The following is a 22408-nucleotide window of genomic DNA, read 5'->3' on the forward strand; positions in this document are numbered from 1 at the left end:
AAGGTGGCCCGGGAGGTTGAGCGACAACAGATATGGAAAATTGAGGGTGCTACTGAGCACACACACAAATACCTAATTGAATTAACTGGTTTTAACCTAGTGCCACCTGGGTTTGAGGGGGAAGATGAGAGGAGCGTAAGGGAGAGAGAGGGTAGGTATTTGTATTGCTGTAGGCCTTATCGGGATCACTGGGGTAAATCGTTGTTTCGAGTATTCAAGGAGGGTGTCCCAAACAGCGGAAACCGGTTGCTTACGAAGGGGCAGAAACTTCTTCATAGCACAGGGCTTCTTTCCTCTACCCTCCCCCATTTCCACAGTAACCTATGACAGGTAGCCACCGTTGTTTGTGCAATTACTCTCCTAAATCCTGAAACACTAATAAGGGTTATGATTCAGTCCACAGGTCTTGCAGTATCAGCATTTTATTAATTATTCAATTAATTCAATCACTGGTTAATTGTTCTCAATTGTATTATGTACTCTTCAATTTCTTTTCACAGTTACACACCTTGTAGCTAACTCAGCGCTGACAGCTGTTTGTCTTCTCTCGAACAGAGCAATACGTGACTTGACTGCGCGAGCTTTGTCAGTATATATCGTCTTTCACCTCTTTGAGTCCATGGCTGTAAGTATTGCAATTTACTCTAATTTAGTGAATAATTTTTCGGGAACGATTGACACCTAAGTGACACCCAGGTGACATGCATACGTAGAATTATATACAAGAATGCTTGCTATTGATGCATAGATTGAATTAGTGCTCCTAATTTCAGCATCTGTTGAATCAATACACTTGAATCTTTGAGTTCCAGATTGTAGTAGACAAGCTTATTTATTTTTCTTATATATGTATCTCCAGGACATAACCATTACTTTTATTTAAAAAGATTTCACAGTTACTATTTGTTTTAAATCTCAACTTTTTAATAGCGTTTACCAAACCACCAGTGCTATGTAGTGATCAGATCTTGCATCATCAGCACCAACCACATCCTTTACCCATCACTTATCACAACTACCATTCCCTGCTCCTCACTGCTGATCACTCTCATCTCAAAACTAACATCCAGTGGCAAATTTACCAAAGGGTTGTGTCGCCCTTGTGCCATGTCCACAGGTCTTGCAGTATCAGCAAGAGTAAGGCAACTCTTAAGTCAGATTTATGAATTCATGCTTAAAGCAGTAAAATCCCAGTTTATAAACAGGTTGGATGTAAAGAGGGAAGAGGAGGAATTGGCTAAACCTTCGGTTAGAAAATGTATTATGTTAAGTGCAGGGAGAGATGTCCAGCCATACCTGACATACATAAATAAGCCATTCCACCTGTTTTTACTTGTAAGGTTCAAACATGGTATCCTCCCTTGGCTGCTATCTTTTCCCGGGGTGGTTGTTAAATGTGGGACGCTGGGGCCGTGTCCATGTGATAATAAATCGGAGCAAAATGTCATCCACATGATTTTCTTTTGTAAATTTTATGTACCACAGCAAAAGAAATGAATTCTCCTACTATTAAGAGGTTGTAATTTTGAACAGGTTAGACCAGCCCTGGTTTATTTACAAATGTTAGGATCCGCTGTGATATGTTTTGGGGTGGCGAGCTACATTACAGGGGCAGTGAGATGCCGAAAGAAAATGCTGCTACCTTAATCGCTGCCTTTTTGTGCCCGTACTATCTTGATAGTTTTAAATGTAAAGAAATATTGTATATTATGGAAATTGGAATTTTTAGAAACTATTAACTTTCAATTTGGTGACAAACTTTTTATTGTGTCTCGGCATTCACCAAACTATTTTATTTCTGCACATTGTAATTTGTTTAGTTTTGTAATCATGATCCAAAAATGTGATTAATTATGAAAGAAATTTACTGTGTGTGCTTTGATGGTTTTAAATTTTTTAACCGAATAAAGCTATTGTGAAACTGAATTCATGCATAGTCACCTTGCGTGGTCCGAGTGGCTTGATACATCTAGAGTAATGAAATGATGTGCAAATTGCTGTGTTGCGTTACTCTACCTCAGGAAGGTGATCCATGGGTGGAACATGAGCATTCCCACGCACCACCCATGAATTTTTCCACAATTCCAAACTTACCATACTAGTAGACCTGGGGATGTGGCAAAATGCTACACATTTCCAGAGGAGGAGTAACACCTAATTTGTTCCTCTTTCTATGTTTGCTGCACTCCGCAGCAGACATAGAAAGAGGAAAACGTCTCAGGGGATTTGTTGTAGTGCAGGAAGGTGTCCTTTCCTGCACAAAGACAATCCTGCTTACAATGCAGGCACCCTTGCACCACTATGCAAGGGTGCCTACATTGGTGCTAGGCATCACAGTTTGCAGCAGTACTGGGAAAGAACAGGAATGCTCTGTGTATTGCTAAGTGTGGTGTCTTTTCTCTATCACGCTGCAAAGTGGCTTGTGGCACTGCACTGTGTGATTTTTCAATACATTTGCTCCCCAGTTCATATCCCACCTACAGGCTACTTCACACTTCCACCTTTCCCAAGACCAGAAACTCCATTTACTTTGAAGGCATTTTGGGCACCCGGAATCATGCATGTGCATCTTTTTCCACATGGTTCTTCTCGACCACCATACCAACAGTTCTGTTTTTATCTGCTTCTCAATAAGGAGGGCATAAAACTTTTGTATCTGTTCCAAGTTGGACGGCGTCTACACATAGGGGTAGATATACCAAAGTTTTACTTGAGGGTTGTGTTATTTTTGTGGTGCAACCCGATGCAAAACCCTTGTTGGCATTTACTAAGCCATGCAAAGCCACTTTGTGTGGTATAGTAAATACAAAGTAAAGTGAGGCAGCACTGCAATGGAAAGGTGTTCCATGATGGGCCAGAGGAGTTGCCTTGCATCCACACATGGATTTTGGCACATTCCAATATTTACTAAAGCTAGTAAACCTGGGAATATGTAAAAATGTTTTGCCTTCCTCAGTGAAGCATAGCACGGAGAAATATGTTTATTTTTTCCTGTTACATTGAAGTACTATAAAAATGACATGCAAGGCTATACCTACCAATAGCCCCAATCCCATTACCAAATAATTAGTCAGTTGGCAGTGAAGAAAGTTCTATCATTTATTAAGCAAAATACTCTATAGAGGAGCCTCTTCAACCCTCACCCATCAGGTCCGCGGAGAAGACTGTTGGCTCGTATTCAAACATGTGGTTATATACTTTTCGGTACAACACATATAATCACTGTAAAAGGAAAAACACCAGTTGGCCCTCGAGCTCCAGGGAAGGACAATATATGGCACACATGATTAGTTCAAAGCTTAACTATTTATTACTGGCAAGGTCAGGAGCGGTGACTCCCTTTCGCCTTGGTGCCTGGAAGTGTAGGTACGGTGCCTCCAGGAATGCGCTTATCACACCCAAAGCCAGATGCGACCTTGAGTCTCAGGACAGTAGAGAAGGCAGGCTACGTTCAGCTGCTCCCAGTAACTCAGATGAACTGGGGCTTGAAAACTGCCAGAGATTAACACGTGATCACAGCCCCTGTTCGAGCATAAGTTCGAAAATGGCGTCTGTATGGTTCTCGGCCTACTGTGTTAGCAGTGGATACGCAAGGAGTGAATAAATGTTGTCCTCCTTGCAAAAGCATATATATATATATATATATATATATATATATATATATATATATATATATAAAACATAGGATCTGTGCACACGTCAGCTATCTCACTGTACAGTATTGACAGGCAAATCATGCACAATATAGCACAGAGTCAATGAAGTTGATATGATCTTGATGGGTGTTAGACTTCAGTTCAGAGTTTATTTGCAACGCCCAGCCAACACGTGTTTCGTCAGGGTGGTACACCCAGGACTTCGTCAGGGCTCTAAAATGTACAATGGCCGCAGGGTTTTATAAATAAGTATGACCTAAAGTACAATGGTAAAGGGTTTAGCACAGCTGTGCTTCTTACCCAATGGGCAGTGGTATCTCAGCTTTTGTTGCGAAATCTCAACGCTGTAGGGGATGTCAATAAATTGGCTAAATCAGTGTTCAATCTATGCATATCTTATTGTACATGGCGCTATAATTATGCCTGAGTGCCTATGGAGGAAGGGCAGACAGAGGAGGACGTGAAGACTTCACGGGGAAGGGCAGACAGAGGAGCTGTTTATTGAGCGCTAAGTACAGGATTTTACAGGATGAGAGTTTGCCGATTTTGGGCTTGACGGGACACTTGGCATACCGATGTCCTCATGGTAGCGCATTGAGGAATTGGGCTAGGCTATGGCTGAATTGTTGCACTAGATTGAATAAGTTGGGACAGAGCAGTCTTTCACTTTTTATTGACCTTGGCCATGATACAAGTTTGGAGTTCAAACAAGAATGGCGGCCAATAGACATTTGTGTAAATATCGTTAGAGTAGCATATGTGTTAACCTAATTTTACTATATAAAAAGAGGCTTATACAGATTAGCTGTGTCGAAGGGATAACGCTAATGTATGGTACCTGGTTTTGACGTGTTTAAAAGCATGACAAAAGCTTGATAGTAGCTAACAGGGACATATAAGCTTAATATAGGAAGTACGTTAGAAGTGTTTTAAGTGATTTTTATTGGTTTTATCAATTGCCATAATTAGGCAAAAGGATAACAGTGGTCACGTCCTTCTCCTTTCCCCAATGTTCCACAACAGAAGGACACCATACTGAGCACAAGCTGCTGATTACACGCAGTGTCGAATTTTACTCTGTTTTAACCTGGCAGCCGGGACGGAAGTACAACCAGCGGAGAGGTGAGGTACTCTCCATAGGCACTTGGGCATAATTATAGTGCCATGCACAATAAGATATGCATAGATTGAATACTGATTTAGCCAATTTATTGACATGAGATTTCGCAACATAAGCTGAGATACCACTGCCCATTGGGTAAGAAGCACAGCTGTGTTAAGCCCTTTACCATTGTACTTTACGTCATACTTATTTATATTTTACTTTCCTTTCTACTTGGTTTCGCCGTTTTTCTTCTTACTCGGGTGTCCATGGGGTCACGGACGAGCCTGGGTGACCGTTTAAAGTGCACATTTGTTCAATCACTAGGAAGAATTATAATGACTAAAATGGAAAGTGCATGTTTGCGACACTAAGATATAGTGGGCGCACATAACTCACAGTGATAATAACAGGCCTGTCTAGGGGCCGGGTCTATCTCTTGTAATACCCCTTTCTTCAAGTCTGATTTGTAAACTCACACTAACCCTTAAGCACCTTAATGTGATACAAAGGAGTTTATGAAGTATGTGGTGCAAGCACATGTATGTAACATGCGGCCATTGTACATTTTAGAGCCCTGACGAAGTCCTGGGTGTACCACCCTGACGAAACACGTGTTGGCTGCGCTTTGCAAATAAACTCTGAACTGCGCACCGGGGAGCGCACCGGGGAGCGAAGCATGGGGAAAATCCAGGGCCTTATTTATGAAGGCCTTGCGACAGTTTTGCGCCGCCTGTGCGTCATTTTTGTGATGCACCAGCGGTGTAAAAAATGCGCCTTGTTGCGCTATATTTGAAAAGTGACGCATCTAGGTAGATGGGTCACTTTTTAAAACCCTGCGCCACATTATACCTGCGTCAGGTATAATGTATGCAGAGGGGGCGTTCCCCCGCAAAAAGCCTCGTAATAGTGACGCAGTGAAATCTATGAGATTTCACTGCGTCACTTTTAGGACGCTGTTGCGTCAAAATCTGCCTCACAGCAGGCGTAAGACTGACGCAAGACCTTTCACATGGGGCTTTCCCCATGTGAAAGGACGCATTACTGGAGTTGCGTCACTTTTGTGACACACTCCAGCAATGCGTCACTTTTGCGCTTAAAGATACGTCAGATATACTGACGTATCTGTAACTCCTTGCGACATGATTCGTCATACATTAAATATGACACATCAGGAATGTCGTAAGGAGTGCGCACAGAAAAGTGACGCATCGCTGTTTTCACGCAGCGATGCGTCACTTTTCAGAAATGAGGCCCCCAGTTTATTCACTGTGTCACCTCTACGACCCTTTCTTGCGTCAATACGTCCCTTTTGCATACATTACACCTGACGTAGGAATAATGTGGCGCAGGGTCTTACAAAGTGACGTAACTACCTAGATGCGTCACTTCGTAAATATGACTGATTAAGGTGCATTTTTTACAGCACCGGTGCGTCACAAAAAGTGACGCTCCGGTGACGTTAAAGTGACGCATGGCCTCATAAATGAGTCCTTCGGTCTTCTACTCATGCGTCATATTAAATTTATGACGTATTATGTTGGAAGTTCTTTTAGATACGTTAGTATTTCAGACGTATCTGTAAGCGCAAAAGTGAAGCATTGCTGGAGAGTGTCACAAAAATGACGCTACTCCAGCAATGCATCCTTTCACATGGGGCCAAGCCCCATGTGAAAGGGCCTGCACGCCTGCTGCGAAACAGGCGTAATATTTGGAAGCAACAGCGTCATAAAAGTGACGCGGTGATATGTCATAGATTTCACTGCGTCACTTCTACGACCCTTTCTTGCGTCAATACGTCCCTTTTGCATACATTACACCTGACGTAGGAATAATGTGGCGCAGGGGCTTACAAAGTGACGCAACTACCTAGATGCGTCACTTTGTAAATATGACTGAATAAGGTGCATTTTTTACAGCACTGGTGCGTCACAAAAAGTGACGCTCTGGTGGTGTTAAAGTGACGCATGGCCTCATAAATGAGTCCTTCAGTCTTCTACTCATGCGTCATATTAATTTTATGACGTATTATGTTGGAAGTTCTTACAAATACGTCAGTATTTTAGACGTATCTGTTAGCGCAAAAGTGATGCATTACTGGAGTGTGTCTCAAAAATGAAGCAACTCCAGCAATGTATCCTTTCACATGGGGCCAAGCCACATGTGAAAGGGCCTGCACGCCTGCTGTGAAACAGGCGTAAGATTTGGACGCAACAGCGTCATAAAAGTGACGCAGTGATATCTCATAGATTTCACTGCGTCACCTCTACGACCATTTCTTGCGTCAATACGTCCCTTTTGCATGCATTACACCTGACGTAGGAATAATGTGGCGCAGGGGTTTACAAAGTGACGCATCTACTAGATGCGTCACTTTGTAAATATGACTAAATAAGGTGCATTTTTTACTGGACTGATGCGTCACAAAAAGTGACGCTCTGGTGGCGTTAAAGTGACGCATGGCTTCATAAATGAGGCCTTCAGCCTTCAACTCCAGCAATGAATCTTTACTTACCCTTCCACACCCCCGTTCCTTTTCAACACTTTCTTTGAATATCAACATTCCCCATATTCACTCTTCTTCTCCTTACTTTCCTTCCCAACACTCACCTTCTTTCAGTCCCCCTACTTCACTTCCTTTCTCCTCTCATACCTTTCTGTTCTTTCTTACTCATTTTCCCTTCCATTATCAATGCACTCCATTTCACTTACTCTTTTTCATTTTTTTAAGAATATAGCTCTTTGATGAGAATTGGAGGTAGTTCTGAAAAGAACTTTTTGTTTTCTTCTTTTTTCAAAACAGGAACAAAAACAGGGAATGGAAACTGCTCAACAGGAGCAAAAAAAACAAAATAATTAGGGGTGGGAAGGGCAGTGATGGTTCTCCAATGCTCGAACCATGAGCTGGACACTTTGCTCCCCATAGGTAAGGAGTTGATTGCAGTATCTGCATCTCAGGACACCATTGTTAAAAGCAGGTTGAATATTTGGCACGAGCTCCTGCGATTGCCCCCTCGCAGAAGTAGTTGCTCCTCCTGTGGATGTAGAGGCCCCATCACTGGGAACCTCTTGTGCCAGAGCCCTGACACTTTCCCGGGCAAAATTCTGGGGGTGCCTCCTCTCCACATGCCGGATCATCGTAAAGTTCCCAAATGAGTATTTTTTTTTGGGGTCACCCCGTGACAGGACTTGTTTGCAGATCCTGCACTCCACTTTTGGAGCATTCACCTTTTTCTGGTTAGGTGGTTTTTAAAAAAAATTCCAAATAAAATGCTCCTTCACCTTTGGCTGAGGAGGCTCTTCATTGATGAATTCAGGGTCTTCATCACTGCTGGATTCTCTGGCAGCCATGGTAAACCAAGAAAGATCCAGGAGCAAAAAACAGGTCTTTCAGTTACAAAAGTGAAAGAAGAAGTGAAGGAAATGGGTGGGGATTTCATTCTTTGTAAAAAAAAACTGTTAGCAACCAATGAAAAGTGTTATTTTCAGGTCACATGACTTGACGCGCTGACGCTGCGCACACCGGAGCGCTTCCGGGTGCACACACGCGGCGCGAACGTAGGCGCTTCCGGGGCGCACACGCGGCGCGAACGTAGGCGCTTCCGGGTGCGCACACGCGGCGCGAACGTAGGCGCTTCCGGGGCGCACACGCGGCGCGAACGTAGGTGCTTCCGGGGGCGCTTAAGCTGCGCGCCGAAGTGACGTCTTCATAGTTTTACGAAAATGCAAAATCATTTTCATTTCCTTATTAAAAAAACTGCTTTTATTTGTATGGTACGAAATGTTTTGCGTTATTATTAACTTTTTATTCATATTTTTTTCACAAACGAAAGTAGCGCTCTGGGTGCTCTTTCCGGAGAGCTTACCGGAGCGCGCACCCAGAGCCCCCCAGGAAAAAATGATAAAAAAAAAAAAACTTACAAATTAATACTTACACAAAACAGCAAATTGTAAAAAAAACATAGGTTAGAAACTCGATATAGAAAGGAATTAGCATTTAAAAAACCAATGAAATTCACTGAAAAAACCATAGGTTTCACACCAGTTATAGTTAGCTGGAAATTTTACTGACATAAAACCATTGAAATTCCCACGTTATAGTTAGTTGGACTCACTATAACTTGCGCGTGTAATGCACTGCTGATGACATCACATATTACATCACTCATGACATGGTCAGTGACATCACTCATGACATTAATATTATTATAATATATAAACAAAAAAAAGGTAAATATAGATGCATCATGCTAACATAATACAGGTCCGATACTCCTTATGTATATGTATGGGAAATCTATTTTTGATCCCTCAGAACAGCGCTTTTAGCATGATGTAGGTAACTAAAACAGCTCAATCTTCAAATATTCCCTCATCAATCTGCATTAAATCTTTGAGCTCCTGCTGAACTAACTGAGCCTTTACTGCTGTTGGGGATGGACCGGTCACAGAGGAGGTGAGTTTAGTTGCGCAATAAGAGCAACATGCAGGTTCTCATTGTACACAAAGGCAACACGTGAATATGATACCGGCTATACCTGTCAGCACTATCAGAATTTTCCATCCCCAAGTAGACAGCAAACCCCAGAACCAACCAGGGAGGGACCAGGTACCAGTCTCTACATGTATTTCGGAAGCCAAACGATGTGGCTTCTGGATAGCCAAATGAACGAAGGGGGCGTAGTCAGGAATATAAACACAGCAAGAACTGCCGATCACACGGCATGCTCCTCCTGGATCTGCCAAGATAACGTCTAAAACCATACGATTTTGAAGCGAAACGAGTCTGTTCGCTTGTAGCTCTACGGTTATATTAGTCAATATTCCTGCAGTAGTGTTAATTACCCCTTCAACTACTCTGGACAAACTGCGTACTTCTTTGCTGGTTATTATGGGCCCCATGATGGTAAAAACACTCCTTTTACAATGTCGGTAAAATGCTACAGTGAAGTATCTGTCTGATCTATATAGGTAGTATCTATCTCTCTTTTATTTCTCTTAACAGGCATACTTTGTTTATCTAGGCTATGATCCTTGTGATAATTAGAAGGGGCAATATAGACTGGAGGATACTGGAAGGACAGGTAGCAACGTCCAGCCCAACCTCGTGGAAGCCAAGTATAGGCATTTTCTCCACAAACAAAATATACATTAGGAGGGTTTAACAATGGAGGGCTGCTAAAAGTACGCAACTGATAAGTGTAATTACATTGGCTTTCTCCTACTGATATGTACCCTACTCCCTCAACACAGAACGCAGAGATACTATTTAGTATAGGCACTGGAATAGCCCTATCTTCAGTATCATTACGGTCTTGAAAATGTCGAAAATACTGAGTGAAATTAAACTCAACAAATTGGGTGGGCCGCGGCCATTATGACGAGCTCAGCTCGTCATGAGCACAGCTCCACTGTGACTCATGACGAGCTGAGATTGTCAGGGAAGGGGTTAAACCATGCCTCACAACTCCCCAGATGAGACAAGGGTAGGGATATGAATAAGTCGTGCCTGTGCATAACAGATGGTGTAGTGTAGTTCCTATTTTCCCTATAGGCCCTGCGCATTGGAATAACATAAACAGCAGTGTAGACGTAGAAGTGCGATCTTCCAGGTCTCTACTGACTATGCTAAACTTAATTGGGTTTGTTACCAACTAGCTCAGAGGTCACTGGAAACTTTCTTGACTGAATAGGAAGTGATTAGCTTTCCTGGCTCAGACAAGAAGGGATTCAGTTTTCCAACAACCGCATAAACATGACAACTTTGCTCCTTAGAATAAGAGTCAATCTCTAGAGTCGTGTGAAACAATAGACAGTTATTTTACTCAGTCAGTTGTGCAGATTACTTTCACGAAGATGCAGAGAATAGAGAGACAGGCGTTTTCAATAAAAGGTATTATTTATTGAACAGTCTTTCTTCTCATGCAAGAGAAATGAATTGCCACAATTGCAAAACTTGTTATTATAAAAAGAGCGTACAGTAAAAGGAGGATTGCAAAATAATACTGTAAAAGCATTGATATGGTTTCTTAGCCATACAATGGTTAAAATGAATAAAATATATACATTCATATATACATTTAGCTAACGTACTCAACTGGTGCTTCTAACTACGCCTACCCCAGTGTACCTGACCTAAGCCTAATACTTGGGAGGGAGTAAGTAAGTAGCAGTTTAAGTTAAGTTGGTTTTGCCAAGGTTTGCTTCAGGAATTCTCTCCAAGGGTTTAGTCAACACCATACCTCTGGAATAGAATGTTGGAGGTCTTGTATCTCCTTTCAGGACTCGATATCCCAGTCACTCGCAAGAGTAGGCTGGAAACGCCGGAGCTGGATTTTCTCGGCAGGAGAAAAGACAGCGTCTCTCTCAGCGCGTCAAGGAGGAGGAGTCCGTGGGCTGCTTGCATCTGCTGGGCTCTGCAAGGGACAGCTGTTCTGCTCCTGTGTTCACCACACCATCGCTATCATCAATGTCATCGCATTTGCTTAAGGCAACGTTGGTAATATTTATACCTGAAAGGTGCCTGGTTTGACGTAAGTTTTTGGACATAAGACGTCAATAAAGATGTCACTAGGAAGTGATCGTCCTTTCAGTGCTCATTAGAGTTCTATTACTAACCAAAACATAGCAAGCGGGGCTTTCCCAGGTTGCTGGGTTTTATCTTGTTGAAGAACTCGGAGTGTAATCTAGGAATCTAGATAGTGGCTTCTGCTGTGTCATCTACTGTAATGAGCTGCAGAGGCGAGTTTCAGAAATGTGGCTGAAATATGGCTCTGATCGTTTATGCCATTATAGGGGTATGAATGGATTATAGCCGTATAGGAGCATAAGGTCACAGTATAGATCGGGGTCCTAGATTAGAACACGACACCCACTCCACAAATTTATGTCCATCAAATTACCAAAAACGAAAGCAATAAGATGCATGTGTAACATTACCCACCCCAAAATACATATTGCATTTGAAATGGCGTATTTGAAAAATACATGGAAATATAGGTAATGTACGTCTTTAAGCATAGAAATCATTCAAAATTATAGCATATGTAATCAGTTGAACGATTTTGCGAAAAAAATTACACATGAAATATCTCTGTATACAGAAAAGAAGGGCGAGATTATTTCATCACATATAAATGCATTTGCTGTAACATGTGCTAGAGGCTGATGTAAAGTCATTATGTCTCTAGATCTACCTAAAAATAGAAGTTCTGTTCTTTATGAATAGTTCTACTTTAAGCAAAGAATTTGTGCCATAAAAAAGGTAAATATTTTGAAAAATTGTTTAATCCAAAAAAAAAACTGTTCATGGTGAATGGGGGAATAGAGTTCCAACGCTTTTCAGTAGTTTTGTTGATCAAAACTGAAGGCCGAATTCAGAGTTCATGGGAACGCTGTGTGTCGGAATGCTTTTCAAAAATTATTGTTTCTGTTCAGGGGAGAACATCATATCAGACAGGCTCTCAAATTATTGGTCTACAAAATCAGGTGACAGTTCGACCAAATTTGATAGTGCTGTAACTTGGCAGGTGTGAGAATGATTGCTATCATCAAAGTCTGGATCAGCAATGCTCACAGAAGGTCGTACCTGGGTGATGTTGCTTTTATTTCTCGCTCCACTGTCACCACCTAGTCGTAGCACAGGAGTCTCAACGAATGCCGTCATCAGGATTGGTAGCCGCTGGGGACAACACAATGCGTGAGCCGTTACAGGACTTAGCAAAGTATCGATGTCCATTGGTATTGCTGATGGAAGTGCAAGACAGGTGTCCAGCACGCATTCATCTCCGCATAGCATACATCGACACACAGGTAAGATGCAGGTCTGCCATATAGGTCTGAATGAAAGAAACCAGGTCATGTTCAGATCTCTCAGCCTGGCCAATCCAAGGACTCTAGTTATTCGGTCCCGGTAGCGTATTGATACGATCGTTTCTTCCATCCCTGCCGGAGTCATGTCTGTGTTTTGGCTTGCCATATCAGAGCAGGAGGGTCAAAAATAAAATACCTGCTACAAGTCCCAAAATCAGGGGTATGCCGCCAAAGACTGAATGGACAAAATTGGGAATGATTCCCAGAATTGCTTTGAATGGTATTAACAGTCCCGAAAAAATGGTCTTAAATACGCCTGGGATGCCTATGGCATGACATATTTAGAATTTGGCTAAGCATTTCTTGAAATGCACGGGGCAATTTGTTGATAAAAGGTCATGAATCTCCGATGCTGTCCTTGCAACTTGGAGATCATACATCTCTTTTGATGACGTGATGGGCACTGTTGTCTGCAAAAGCACAGACTTCATTCTTCTTAAAGAATCAATTTGTATAGAAGAGACATTCAAACGAGGCCATATGGGAGTCTCGGAGTCTCCAGGGCCGTTTGGAAACAATGCTTGCATACAGCATTTGACCATGGATGTTACGCTTACGAGATAGGCTTTCCCTGGCCAAGGGCCACACAGCTGTGATCCGTTATTAGAATGTATCTCCCGTTCGAGAGCTGCTTAAAGAAAGGCTCTATCTGCGTTGCAGGTGTGACATGTTGGTGGCATGAAAGGTTGTTCGAATTTCCTTCACAGGCCCTTTGTAAATTAATACCCTGGCACAAAAGTATACCGCTTAGTGAATGTTTGCAGTTATCACCACTAAGAAGTACATTTTTGTTGCTGTCACTATAGCATGTGTGTGTGTATAGTAATTTCCATGCTGACTTAATGTACCCATTACCCAATAGTCCATACTGGCCAGTCGGTATGTATTCAAGGCAATTTTTAAATTGGAAAGTTGTTATCGGAATTGTGATAATCCCGTGTATTATCCATTCAATGACAGGACTTTCTGACATTGTCAATGGTAATCTCTCAAGTTTTTCGATGCTCAGGATTGTATAGTCTGCTCCTTTCTGTGCCAAGCTGATTTGTTTATCAGTAAGGTTAAAGATGGAAAACAATGACGTTGTGTTGATTAAACACCATGGCACGTAGCCTGAACGAACATTTTGCAGCGTCCAGCCTAACTGTACAATAGAACGCAATTGTGACTGGCCATGCTGTAACATTAGCAAGTCTTTGTCTATTATATCTATGGCAGATGATACAATACTGTCCAGTGAATATATTCTGGAAGACAGAGTCATTAACTCATTGTCCACAACAGAAAGTGATTTTTCCAAATTAATACGATCAATTTCTCGTATTTTTTCAGCTGTTTCAATTTGTGTTACTTTCCAAGCCTCATTGTAAGCCGCATATATACTGGTCGCTATGAAACGTTTTTGACGCTGTTTGCGAGGTCCCAAAATGAAATCGCGCAAATCAGCACCATCTTTAAGTAAAGATAAATGTTGCTTAATTTCTGCCAGTGTGGATGATTCTAGCCATTCAAGGCACAGCTTCCCTACACTGTATGTTGTTACTATCCCTGGATGTTGTCTCTGGGAGTATCTAGGGCCTGGTCTGGACATTGTTAACCCCTGTGTTTTGTTCAGGAATCTATCTTGACAGTTATTCGTGTCAGTAGGCCAGATTAACCACTTTTTCCAATCAGGATGTGTTCTGTTTAGATGTAAAATGTTAGATACGTCTATCTCAATATCTGTAGGTGCATTATCAGGTATTGGCTTTGGAATAGACGGTTTGTTAAGGTCTTTAATCTTAGCTAGGCCAAGACAGGATGTTTGGTGAATTGTGTCATTTAAGAACATTATTTGTTCTGGGATCATGCAGGCTCGAAATAATGCTTCTAGGCCTTGTACCTGCCAATCTTTTGTACCCCAGATGGTTTTTGTTTCAATGTTATTTTTCCAAAAATCAAAACCAAATGTCTTCATTTTTTCATAAAATGCTTCTGAATATATCAATTTAGTATTTGTCAGCATTGTTTTCAATCCTGTTTTATCCAACAGTTTATAATAAAACGTTTCTGCATTACTTGTGTTAAACCCTGAGAAGTACTGGAACTTCTCATAGAATGTTTTCGAACTGCTTTTAGATGGAGTAGCACAATGTTACCATAGGTTATATTTAAAAACATTTCTAGGTTGTGCAGATTTATGCAAGTAATGGTCACCGTAATGTGAGAAGCAATACATCTGTTCATAATTAGACGAACCTTGTAAATAATCATGTTCTGTAAATCTTGCTGACAACACTAAATCAGACATCATATTATTATTACTTTCAAAATCCCAATCATCAGAAAATGTACTTGGTTTTACAAAGTCACTTAAGGAAACCTTGAACTGGTGAGAATATTTCAGGATTTCGACCGGACCATATATTTCATAGTCAGTTTTGTCCCATACTACCCCCCCCCCCCCCGGGTATTGGAATGGCTGTGACATTTACTGTTGATAGTTCTCTTTTCTTCACGTGGGATGATCTGTGTGGTTTGAGGACTAAGTTGATGTTCTGACTTGCTGTGTCCATTGAACTGTAATAAACTTTCCTAAAATTAAAACTAAAATTAGGCATAGTAGGAATATAAGTACCCCTGAGATTATCCAATGCTCAATCAATGGTGCATCCAGATATACTTCTTTGATTTGATGAAAGAGTTCAGTTGCTTTTTCTTTAAAAGTCTTTGTTTCTGGCGTCACTTCAGAGTCGTTTTGATCTTCAGAAAAGTTATCGAAGTTGATGAAGTAGCCAGAGGCAGTTCTGTCAATTGTTGGAATTGTTCTTTCAATTTCTCTTTCGGTAGCACATTGTGATGCCACATCATTGTAGACTGGTGTTTCTTGACGAACTGATTCAATCTGTGTTTCAAGTGGCACGAGTTCCATGGCATTATTGCATAGTCCCTCTCTGTGCACTGTAGGCTTATCGAATGTGATTAGTCTTTCAGTTTGAACCTCTTGGATTGTTGCAAATTTGGGTATTCTGTTGTTTCTCGGGAGTCCACTGGGCCTACTGTTGATTATAGGCCACATGCTTGTGGTTTTACCAGGTCGATTGATACAACTCTGTTCTCCTTTTTACCAGCAAGGGGCGGTAGTACTACTGATCTTGTTCCGTTGATTGCCAAGACAGGTACTGCTTTTCTGAAAGAAGGCCCAAATTCCTTCTTCACCGCTATTTTTTCTCTGACTAGATCCCCAATCTTTGGAATCCAGACAGCCTTGCTGGGGCTGGTGGTGCCTCTTCAGTGGTAGTTGTCTGTTGCTTTAACTTTATGTTGCTTAAGGATTTTCTTGTTTCATTCAAGTCCTGTAAAACAGCCAAACGATCTTTGATGTCAAAGTCTTTATTCTTATCTTCTACCACTGATACCTGACTATCTAAGTCCTGAATGTGCATTCTAGTTCCGAACAATAGTTCGTATGGGCTGAAACCTTTTAGAGAATTTCTTGGCAAATTGTCAAGACTGAGCTGGACACTTATTAAATGTTTGACCCACCCATCACCCGAACCTAATACCTTCGCTGTTATAGATTGCTTTATGTCCCGGTTTTTTCTTTCCGCTACACTGTTCCCTTCGGGGTGTGATGGATAAGAGTATCGCAACCCAACGCCCATACTGGCCATGGCCTCCCTATAAGCTCGAGAGCTGAAAGCAGGACCCTGGTCAGAATGGAACATGGCAATTGCGTATGTGCCGATAAAGACTCGCAGATCTTTTATAACAGTTTTGGCGTCAGCCGAGCGCTGGGGCCACATCCATATGAATCTCGTACAGGAATCCACTGCGACCATGATATATTTATAGTTGCCGTCCCTTTCTAGGGGACCACAGTGGTCCAGGTAAACACATGCTAATGGTTTATCTGAGATGAGAAGGGGAGTCTGCGCTGGTCGTTTTACTGTTGATACTTTCATTCTTTGGCATATTTCGCATTCTAATACATATTTCTTAGTTTGTATTCTCATGCGAGGCCACCAATATCTCTGTTTTAATAGTGATACTGTTGCGGAAACGCCAGCGTGTGCAGAAGCAAGCCCTTCGTGTGCCGCTGTAATTAGTCCTAACCTGTGTTCCATGTTTGGAATTACTCTATCCCCCACTCCAGGGATTCGAGCAAAAGGAACACTATTCGTATCAGTTAAATATAAGTACTTTTCTGGAAAGCCTTTTGGAAGTGTTTTTCTATCATCTTTTACTGACGCACTGACAGCTTGTAGTATGTCGCTGTCTATTTTTGTTTTTGACCGGGTGATAGCAGCTACGGAAGCCGTTTGCACAGCTGCCTTCGCGGCTTCATCAGCCAATGAATTCCCTGCAACGTGAACACCATCACGTTGATGACTCAGAGTGTGTATCACGTGAGTCTTTTGTAGTTCCTTCTGTAAAAGAACTTCTTGTTCCCAAAGCATTTTATGCTTGATTGTGCCACCTTTTGCATCTTTGAAACCATTTTCCACCCAATTCTGCAAGTATTCATTATAAGATTGTATGCAATAGTATGAATCGCACACTATGAGTGTGGGGAATTCGCGATCAGTATTTTCTAGCGCCATCTTAAATGCTAGTAATTCAGCTCGCTGAGCTGTACAATCTCCTAGAGATTGCGTCTTAGTGACCAGTGGTCTAAATTTTCCTTTGTGCCAACAACCTTTAACAATCGTGCACGCAGCACTGTAGGCTTGTTTACCCCCAACTGTGGGTTGTGCTGATCCGTCTGTATATATGATACTTCCGTATTCTTCCAGAGGCAGGATTTCAATTGGCAGAGGACATTCATATTCATATTGTAAAAATTCCTGTGTCTTTAGGTTAGGATCAAATTCATACACTACGTCTGTTGCAGCAAGAGAATTAACCCATTGGTAAGCATGGGCGGAAAATCCGTTTCGCTCGCGGATTTTGCGGATTTTTGGTAAATTCGCAATCCGCGAGATTCGCGAATCTCCCGCAAAATCCGCAAATCCGCGAGCAGCGGATTTTGCTCGCACTGTTCGCACTGTTCGCGTGAGTTCGCGGCTTCCCAGTACAACTTCGCGCCCCGCGAATAAGTGCAAAATTGCAGAAATACGATCTTAGCAAAACTGAAACTACTTACCAGGTTCAAAAGTTCAGGCTCATCATTAGTAGCCATTTCCTTTAGTGCTTCCTGAGGGGCCCCTCCAGAGTTCAGTTGCCAGTTGCAACTATTATGTGACCCTGCTCTGAACCTCAGAATAGTTACACATATGCCACAAAGGTCCTGAATTACAGCTAAGGGAGACAAGCAGGAGCCAGGCTGGAAGTTCAAATCCATTAATCAGCCCCTAATTCATTATTGTCAGTTGGGGCAGGGCAGGTGTTGTAACTAATTTTGCAACAATGAAAGCACTTAGCAAGTGCAAAAGATCACTAATCAGGAAGCACTAAGGAAGCAGGTGCCAGCTAAAAAAATATTCTGTGACACATTAATCAGCCCCAAATTAATTCAGGTCACTTGAGGCAGGGAAGGTGTGCTTGCGTTGCCACAATAATGTACACTGACTGGACAACCAAAGGGTGCTGTGATGAAACAGAGGGTGGCATGGGTGGGCCAGAGGGTGGCATGAGTAGTCAGAGAGTGGCAGTGGTGACAGAGAGTGGCAGTGATGAAGAAGAGTGTCCCAAACAGGCTGGACACGTAGAAACAACAAGTTCGCGAAACTTGCGACCCGACAGGTAAGTTCGCAATTTGCGACATTGTACAAAACCCTCGCGAACTGGCAGAAACCCGCGCAAACACAAAAAAAAAAAATCCGCAAATTCGCGAGAATTCGCGGATTTTGCGGATTGCGAGTTCGCAAATCCGCAAAATTCGCGAACGCGAGATTCGCAAAATTCGCCCATGCTTACCCATTGGATCCATCTTGGATGCAGAGCTTTAGCATTTGGAATGCTCGCTTTAGTTACCGCTTCTAAAGCAGGTATAGTATTATTATTATTATTATTATTATTTATTTTTATAAAGCGCATAGTCACCCGGAAGTATCCCAGCGCTGAGGAACCTAAGAGACATGACTGAGGACTGAGTTAACGGGAGGAGCATAAGGGCTAGGGGAAAAGATGTGTTTTTAATCGTTTCCTGAAACGGAGGTAGTGGGGTTCCAGACGAAGATCTCGTGGGAGGGAGTTCCAAAGACGGGCCGCATGAACCGCGAACCGTCTTCCTCCTGATCGTGCTTTCCTAAACCTTGGGGCATTGATAAGGTTTTCTGCATTAGAGCGAAGGGTTCTTGTGGCTATGTAAGGGGTAATGAAGTTTCGGAGAATTGGAGGGCCTTGGTTATTCAGGGTTTTGTGCACCAAACACAGGGCTTTAAATTTAATTCTCTCCCTTATGGGGAGCCAATGCAGGAGTTTGAGGGCAGGCTTGGCCGAAGATCTGGCCGGGGTGTTGGTAATGATCCGAGCAGCGGTGTTCTGGATCCTCTGCAATTTAGTCAATGTTGCTTCCGGTGCACCCAAATAGATCGCATTACTATAGTCCAGTCTAGATATAATAAGACCCTGGACTAAAAGTTTTTGCGATTTCGGAGGAAGAAGGGGCAGGACTTTCCTCAAGGATTTAAGCAGACCGAAACAGGTCCCTACGACCTTTTTTGCTTGTGGGGCGAAAGAGAGCTCCGAGTCGATCCAGACACCCAAGCTTTTTACCTCTGTCTTTGGGTCTGGGGGGGGACCTAGACATGTTGGCCACATGTCCAACGGAAATGAGGTTCCTTTTGGGCCGAGTACAAGGACCTCGGTTTTTGCCCCGTTTGATTTTAGCGCTGATGTATTCATCCAGTGATGGACCTGCGTGAGGCAGTTAAGGAGATCGGCTTTCTGTTGTTGAGGGTGGGACAACGACACCACTAATTGGGTGTCATCAGCGTAGTTGATGACACTCACTCCGAAAGGGGTAATGACTTCCTCCAATGTGGACATATATATGTTAAATAATGTAGGGCTCAGGGAGGAGCCCTGAGGCACACCACATTGGAGGGGCATTTCGGAGGAGCGGGCGTCTTTCTCCCAGATCTGATAGGATCGTTGTGTCAAGAAGGATGAGAGCCAGGATATGGCTGTGCCTTCTAGACCAACTTTTGCCAGCCTTTCGATGAGGAGCTGGTGGTCCACGGTGTCGAACGCTGCACTAAGGTCGAGGAGGATCACTGCCACTGATCCTCCACCATCTAGCAGCGTTCTGGCTTCCTCTACCGCCGCCAGGAGGGCGATGTCCGTGCCCTGTCCTGGTCGAAAGCCCGTCTGGGAGTTTTTTAGCTTGTTGTTGGCTTCTAAATACTCTGAGAGTTTCTTATTGATGAGTTTTTCCGCAATTTTGCTTACTCCTGGGAGTAAGGAAATGGGCCGATAATTTGCCAGGTTATCAGGGTCCAGAGTGGGTTTCTTTAATAAGGCCTTTACCACTGCCTTCTTCCAACTCTGGGGCACAACTCCCTGTTGAAGTGACGTATTGATCAACTGGGTGAGGGCGGGGATGATGGAAGGGGCTACCTCTTTAAGCATCCGAAGAGGAGCAGGGTCTCTAGGGGAGCCACTTTTCATAGAGTTAAGCGTTGTTTGCACTTCATCTGAGGTGACCTGGCCCCATGTGGATAGGCCGGTGAGAGAAGTCGAATGAGGAGAAACGGTTTCTTCCCTCGGGTGCAAGGGGGGAATTGAATCCAGGATTAATTGTATTTTGTCCTGAAAAAAGTTAGCCAGTTGTTGGCATCTCTCTTGATCGGCTATAGGGTCAGAGGGGGGTCCATGATCTTGTACTGGTGGTTTTGAAAGTTCTTTCAGGATAGCGAATGATTCCTTCCCGGAGCCACCTGCTCTCTCTATTCTCTCCTGGAAGAACACGCTTTTGGTAATCCGGATAGCGGTTTTATAATTGAGAAGAGAAATGGAGTAGATTTTTTTATTCGCTCCTGTTTTCTCACGTCTCCATGAACGTTCGGTCTTTTTACATTCTTGCCGTAAGATTTTAAGTTCCGGAGTGTACCACGGAGCAGGGGATATCTTTTTTGGTTGCTTGAAAGTGGTGATTTTTGGAAGCAGAGTGTCCAGAGACGACGTAATCCAGTCACTGAATTGTTTATCTGCCAAATTTGGGTCCGAGGAAAGCTTAGGAGTGGACTCGGTCAGAGAACGGGCCCAAATATCCAGTGGCAATTTATGCCATTGGCGATCAGTAACCTGGGTTTTAGGCATAGAGTAATTAGACCTGGGGGTTTCCCAGAAAAAGGGGACGAGGAAATGGTCAGTCCATGGAAGGGTCACCGGAGGCTCGGTGGTCATCGTTGGAATATTGGAGAAGATAGGATCCAATAAATGGCCCTTCTCGTGGGTGGGCTCGTTGTTCATCAGACCTACCTCTAAGGCTGTGAGGTCATGTCTAATGTCCGCGGCCACACGATCCGTTGGGTCAAGGAAGTGGAAATTGAGATCACCTAATAACAGGAAGTTGGAAGTGGAGGAGGCTAGTTGAGAGATGGCTTCAACTAAGGAGTTGGGGAAATTGCCTGGGGCCCCCGGGGGGCGATAGGTCAAAAGTCCCGCTACAGTGAGGGCTGGAGTGATTTGAATGGAAAACTGGCCGCACTCACAATCTTCAATGTCAGCGTTCGTCATCCTGCAAACGTATCGTTGCCTGTGGATTATGGCTATCCCGCCTCCCCTCCCTTTAGGTCTATTTAACGTTTGGCAGAGATAGCCTGTGGGGAGAGCTGCGACAACATCCGGATCAGTGCAATCCGAGAGCCATGTCTCTGTGAGGAACATTAGGTCGTAGTCGTGGTCCTGGATTAGGAGGTTTATTTCGGTGGCGTGTTTCGGGAGGGAACGGCAGTTGAGGAGCCCGGCTTTCAGGGCCGGTGTAATGCTTTTGGGGGGAGGGACCGGATTGCAGTATGGACAGGTCAGAAAGATTTTACCTTCTGTAACCGTGTGGTGGCAGGGCAGGGTGGTTTTAGGACGCAGGGCTCGTAATGTGTCAGCTGTATACACCACTCGCTCCTGAAGGATGCCTGGCAGAGTAACGGGGCCAAGGGCCGTCCGGGTCCGGACGGGCCCAGACGGGCTTGCCTTTGGCGCGCCTTCGGCGCGCTGACGGCGCGCCCGCTGCGCCCGTCCGCTGCGCGTCCGGTGATTGCACATTGTTTTAAAGGGTTAAGGAGGGGGGTGGGCGTGGCCTCAGGTGGGCGTGGCCTTGCTTCCTCGCCGTAAATGGCGGCGGGAAATTGTTTGTCAGGGGTTTGCTCGTTGCAGCGAAGGAGTCGCTGTTTCAGCGTGTCTCTAGCCCGCTAAGCCTGTTTGCCGGGTGAGTGCGCTTTTTAAAAGGTACAATTTTAACGTGACACAGAAAATACAAAGGTGATTGTTTTTAAAATCAAGTTTTTCAGCGTGCTCCCGGCTTCCGCCTCAGGAGTGTTTCAGGTTATGGTCAGTATAGGTGTAACGATTATTATTCGTTTACCTTGTGCTAGGGCCCTTTCTTTTGCTACAGCAGTCTGAACCGCAGTTAGAATTTTTTCCGTCGAACTGAATTTTATTTCAGCTTTTGTGTATAAATGAGATTTGTAAGCTATTGGTACCGTTTCTCCCTCATTAGAGGTCAGGTACGTGAATTCGCATCTTCCTGGAAAGACTCGGATTACAAGGTTGCGTGTATTGTCACGTGTATCTAATTTTGTTTTTGCTAACATGTCTGTTTGCAGTGATCTCAAAATTTCTATGTGTTTTTGAG

At 43.4% G+C, this 22408-nt stretch overlaps 1 protein-coding gene across 1 annotated transcript in view; it reads left to right on the forward strand.

The window, feature by feature from the left end:
• The window catches only part of LOC147730243 (multidrug and toxin extrusion protein 1-like), a 574971-nt gene that overhangs the window by 392949 nt on the left and 159614 nt on the right, over positions 1 to 22408 (forward strand). The window contains exon 14 of the mRNA XM_086955004.1: positions 556 to 625. Coding sequence (XP_086811130.1) covers positions 556 to 625 — 70 coding nt within the window. The remainder of the gene's footprint in view (positions 1 to 555; positions 626 to 22408) is intronic.

This window comes from Lissotriton vulgaris, chromosome 2_1, assembly GCF_964263255.1.
Source record: "Lissotriton vulgaris chromosome 2_1, aLisVul1.2, whole genome shotgun sequence".
NCBI classification, from domain to species: domain Eukaryota; kingdom Metazoa; phylum Chordata; class Amphibia; order Caudata; family Salamandridae; genus Lissotriton; species Lissotriton vulgaris.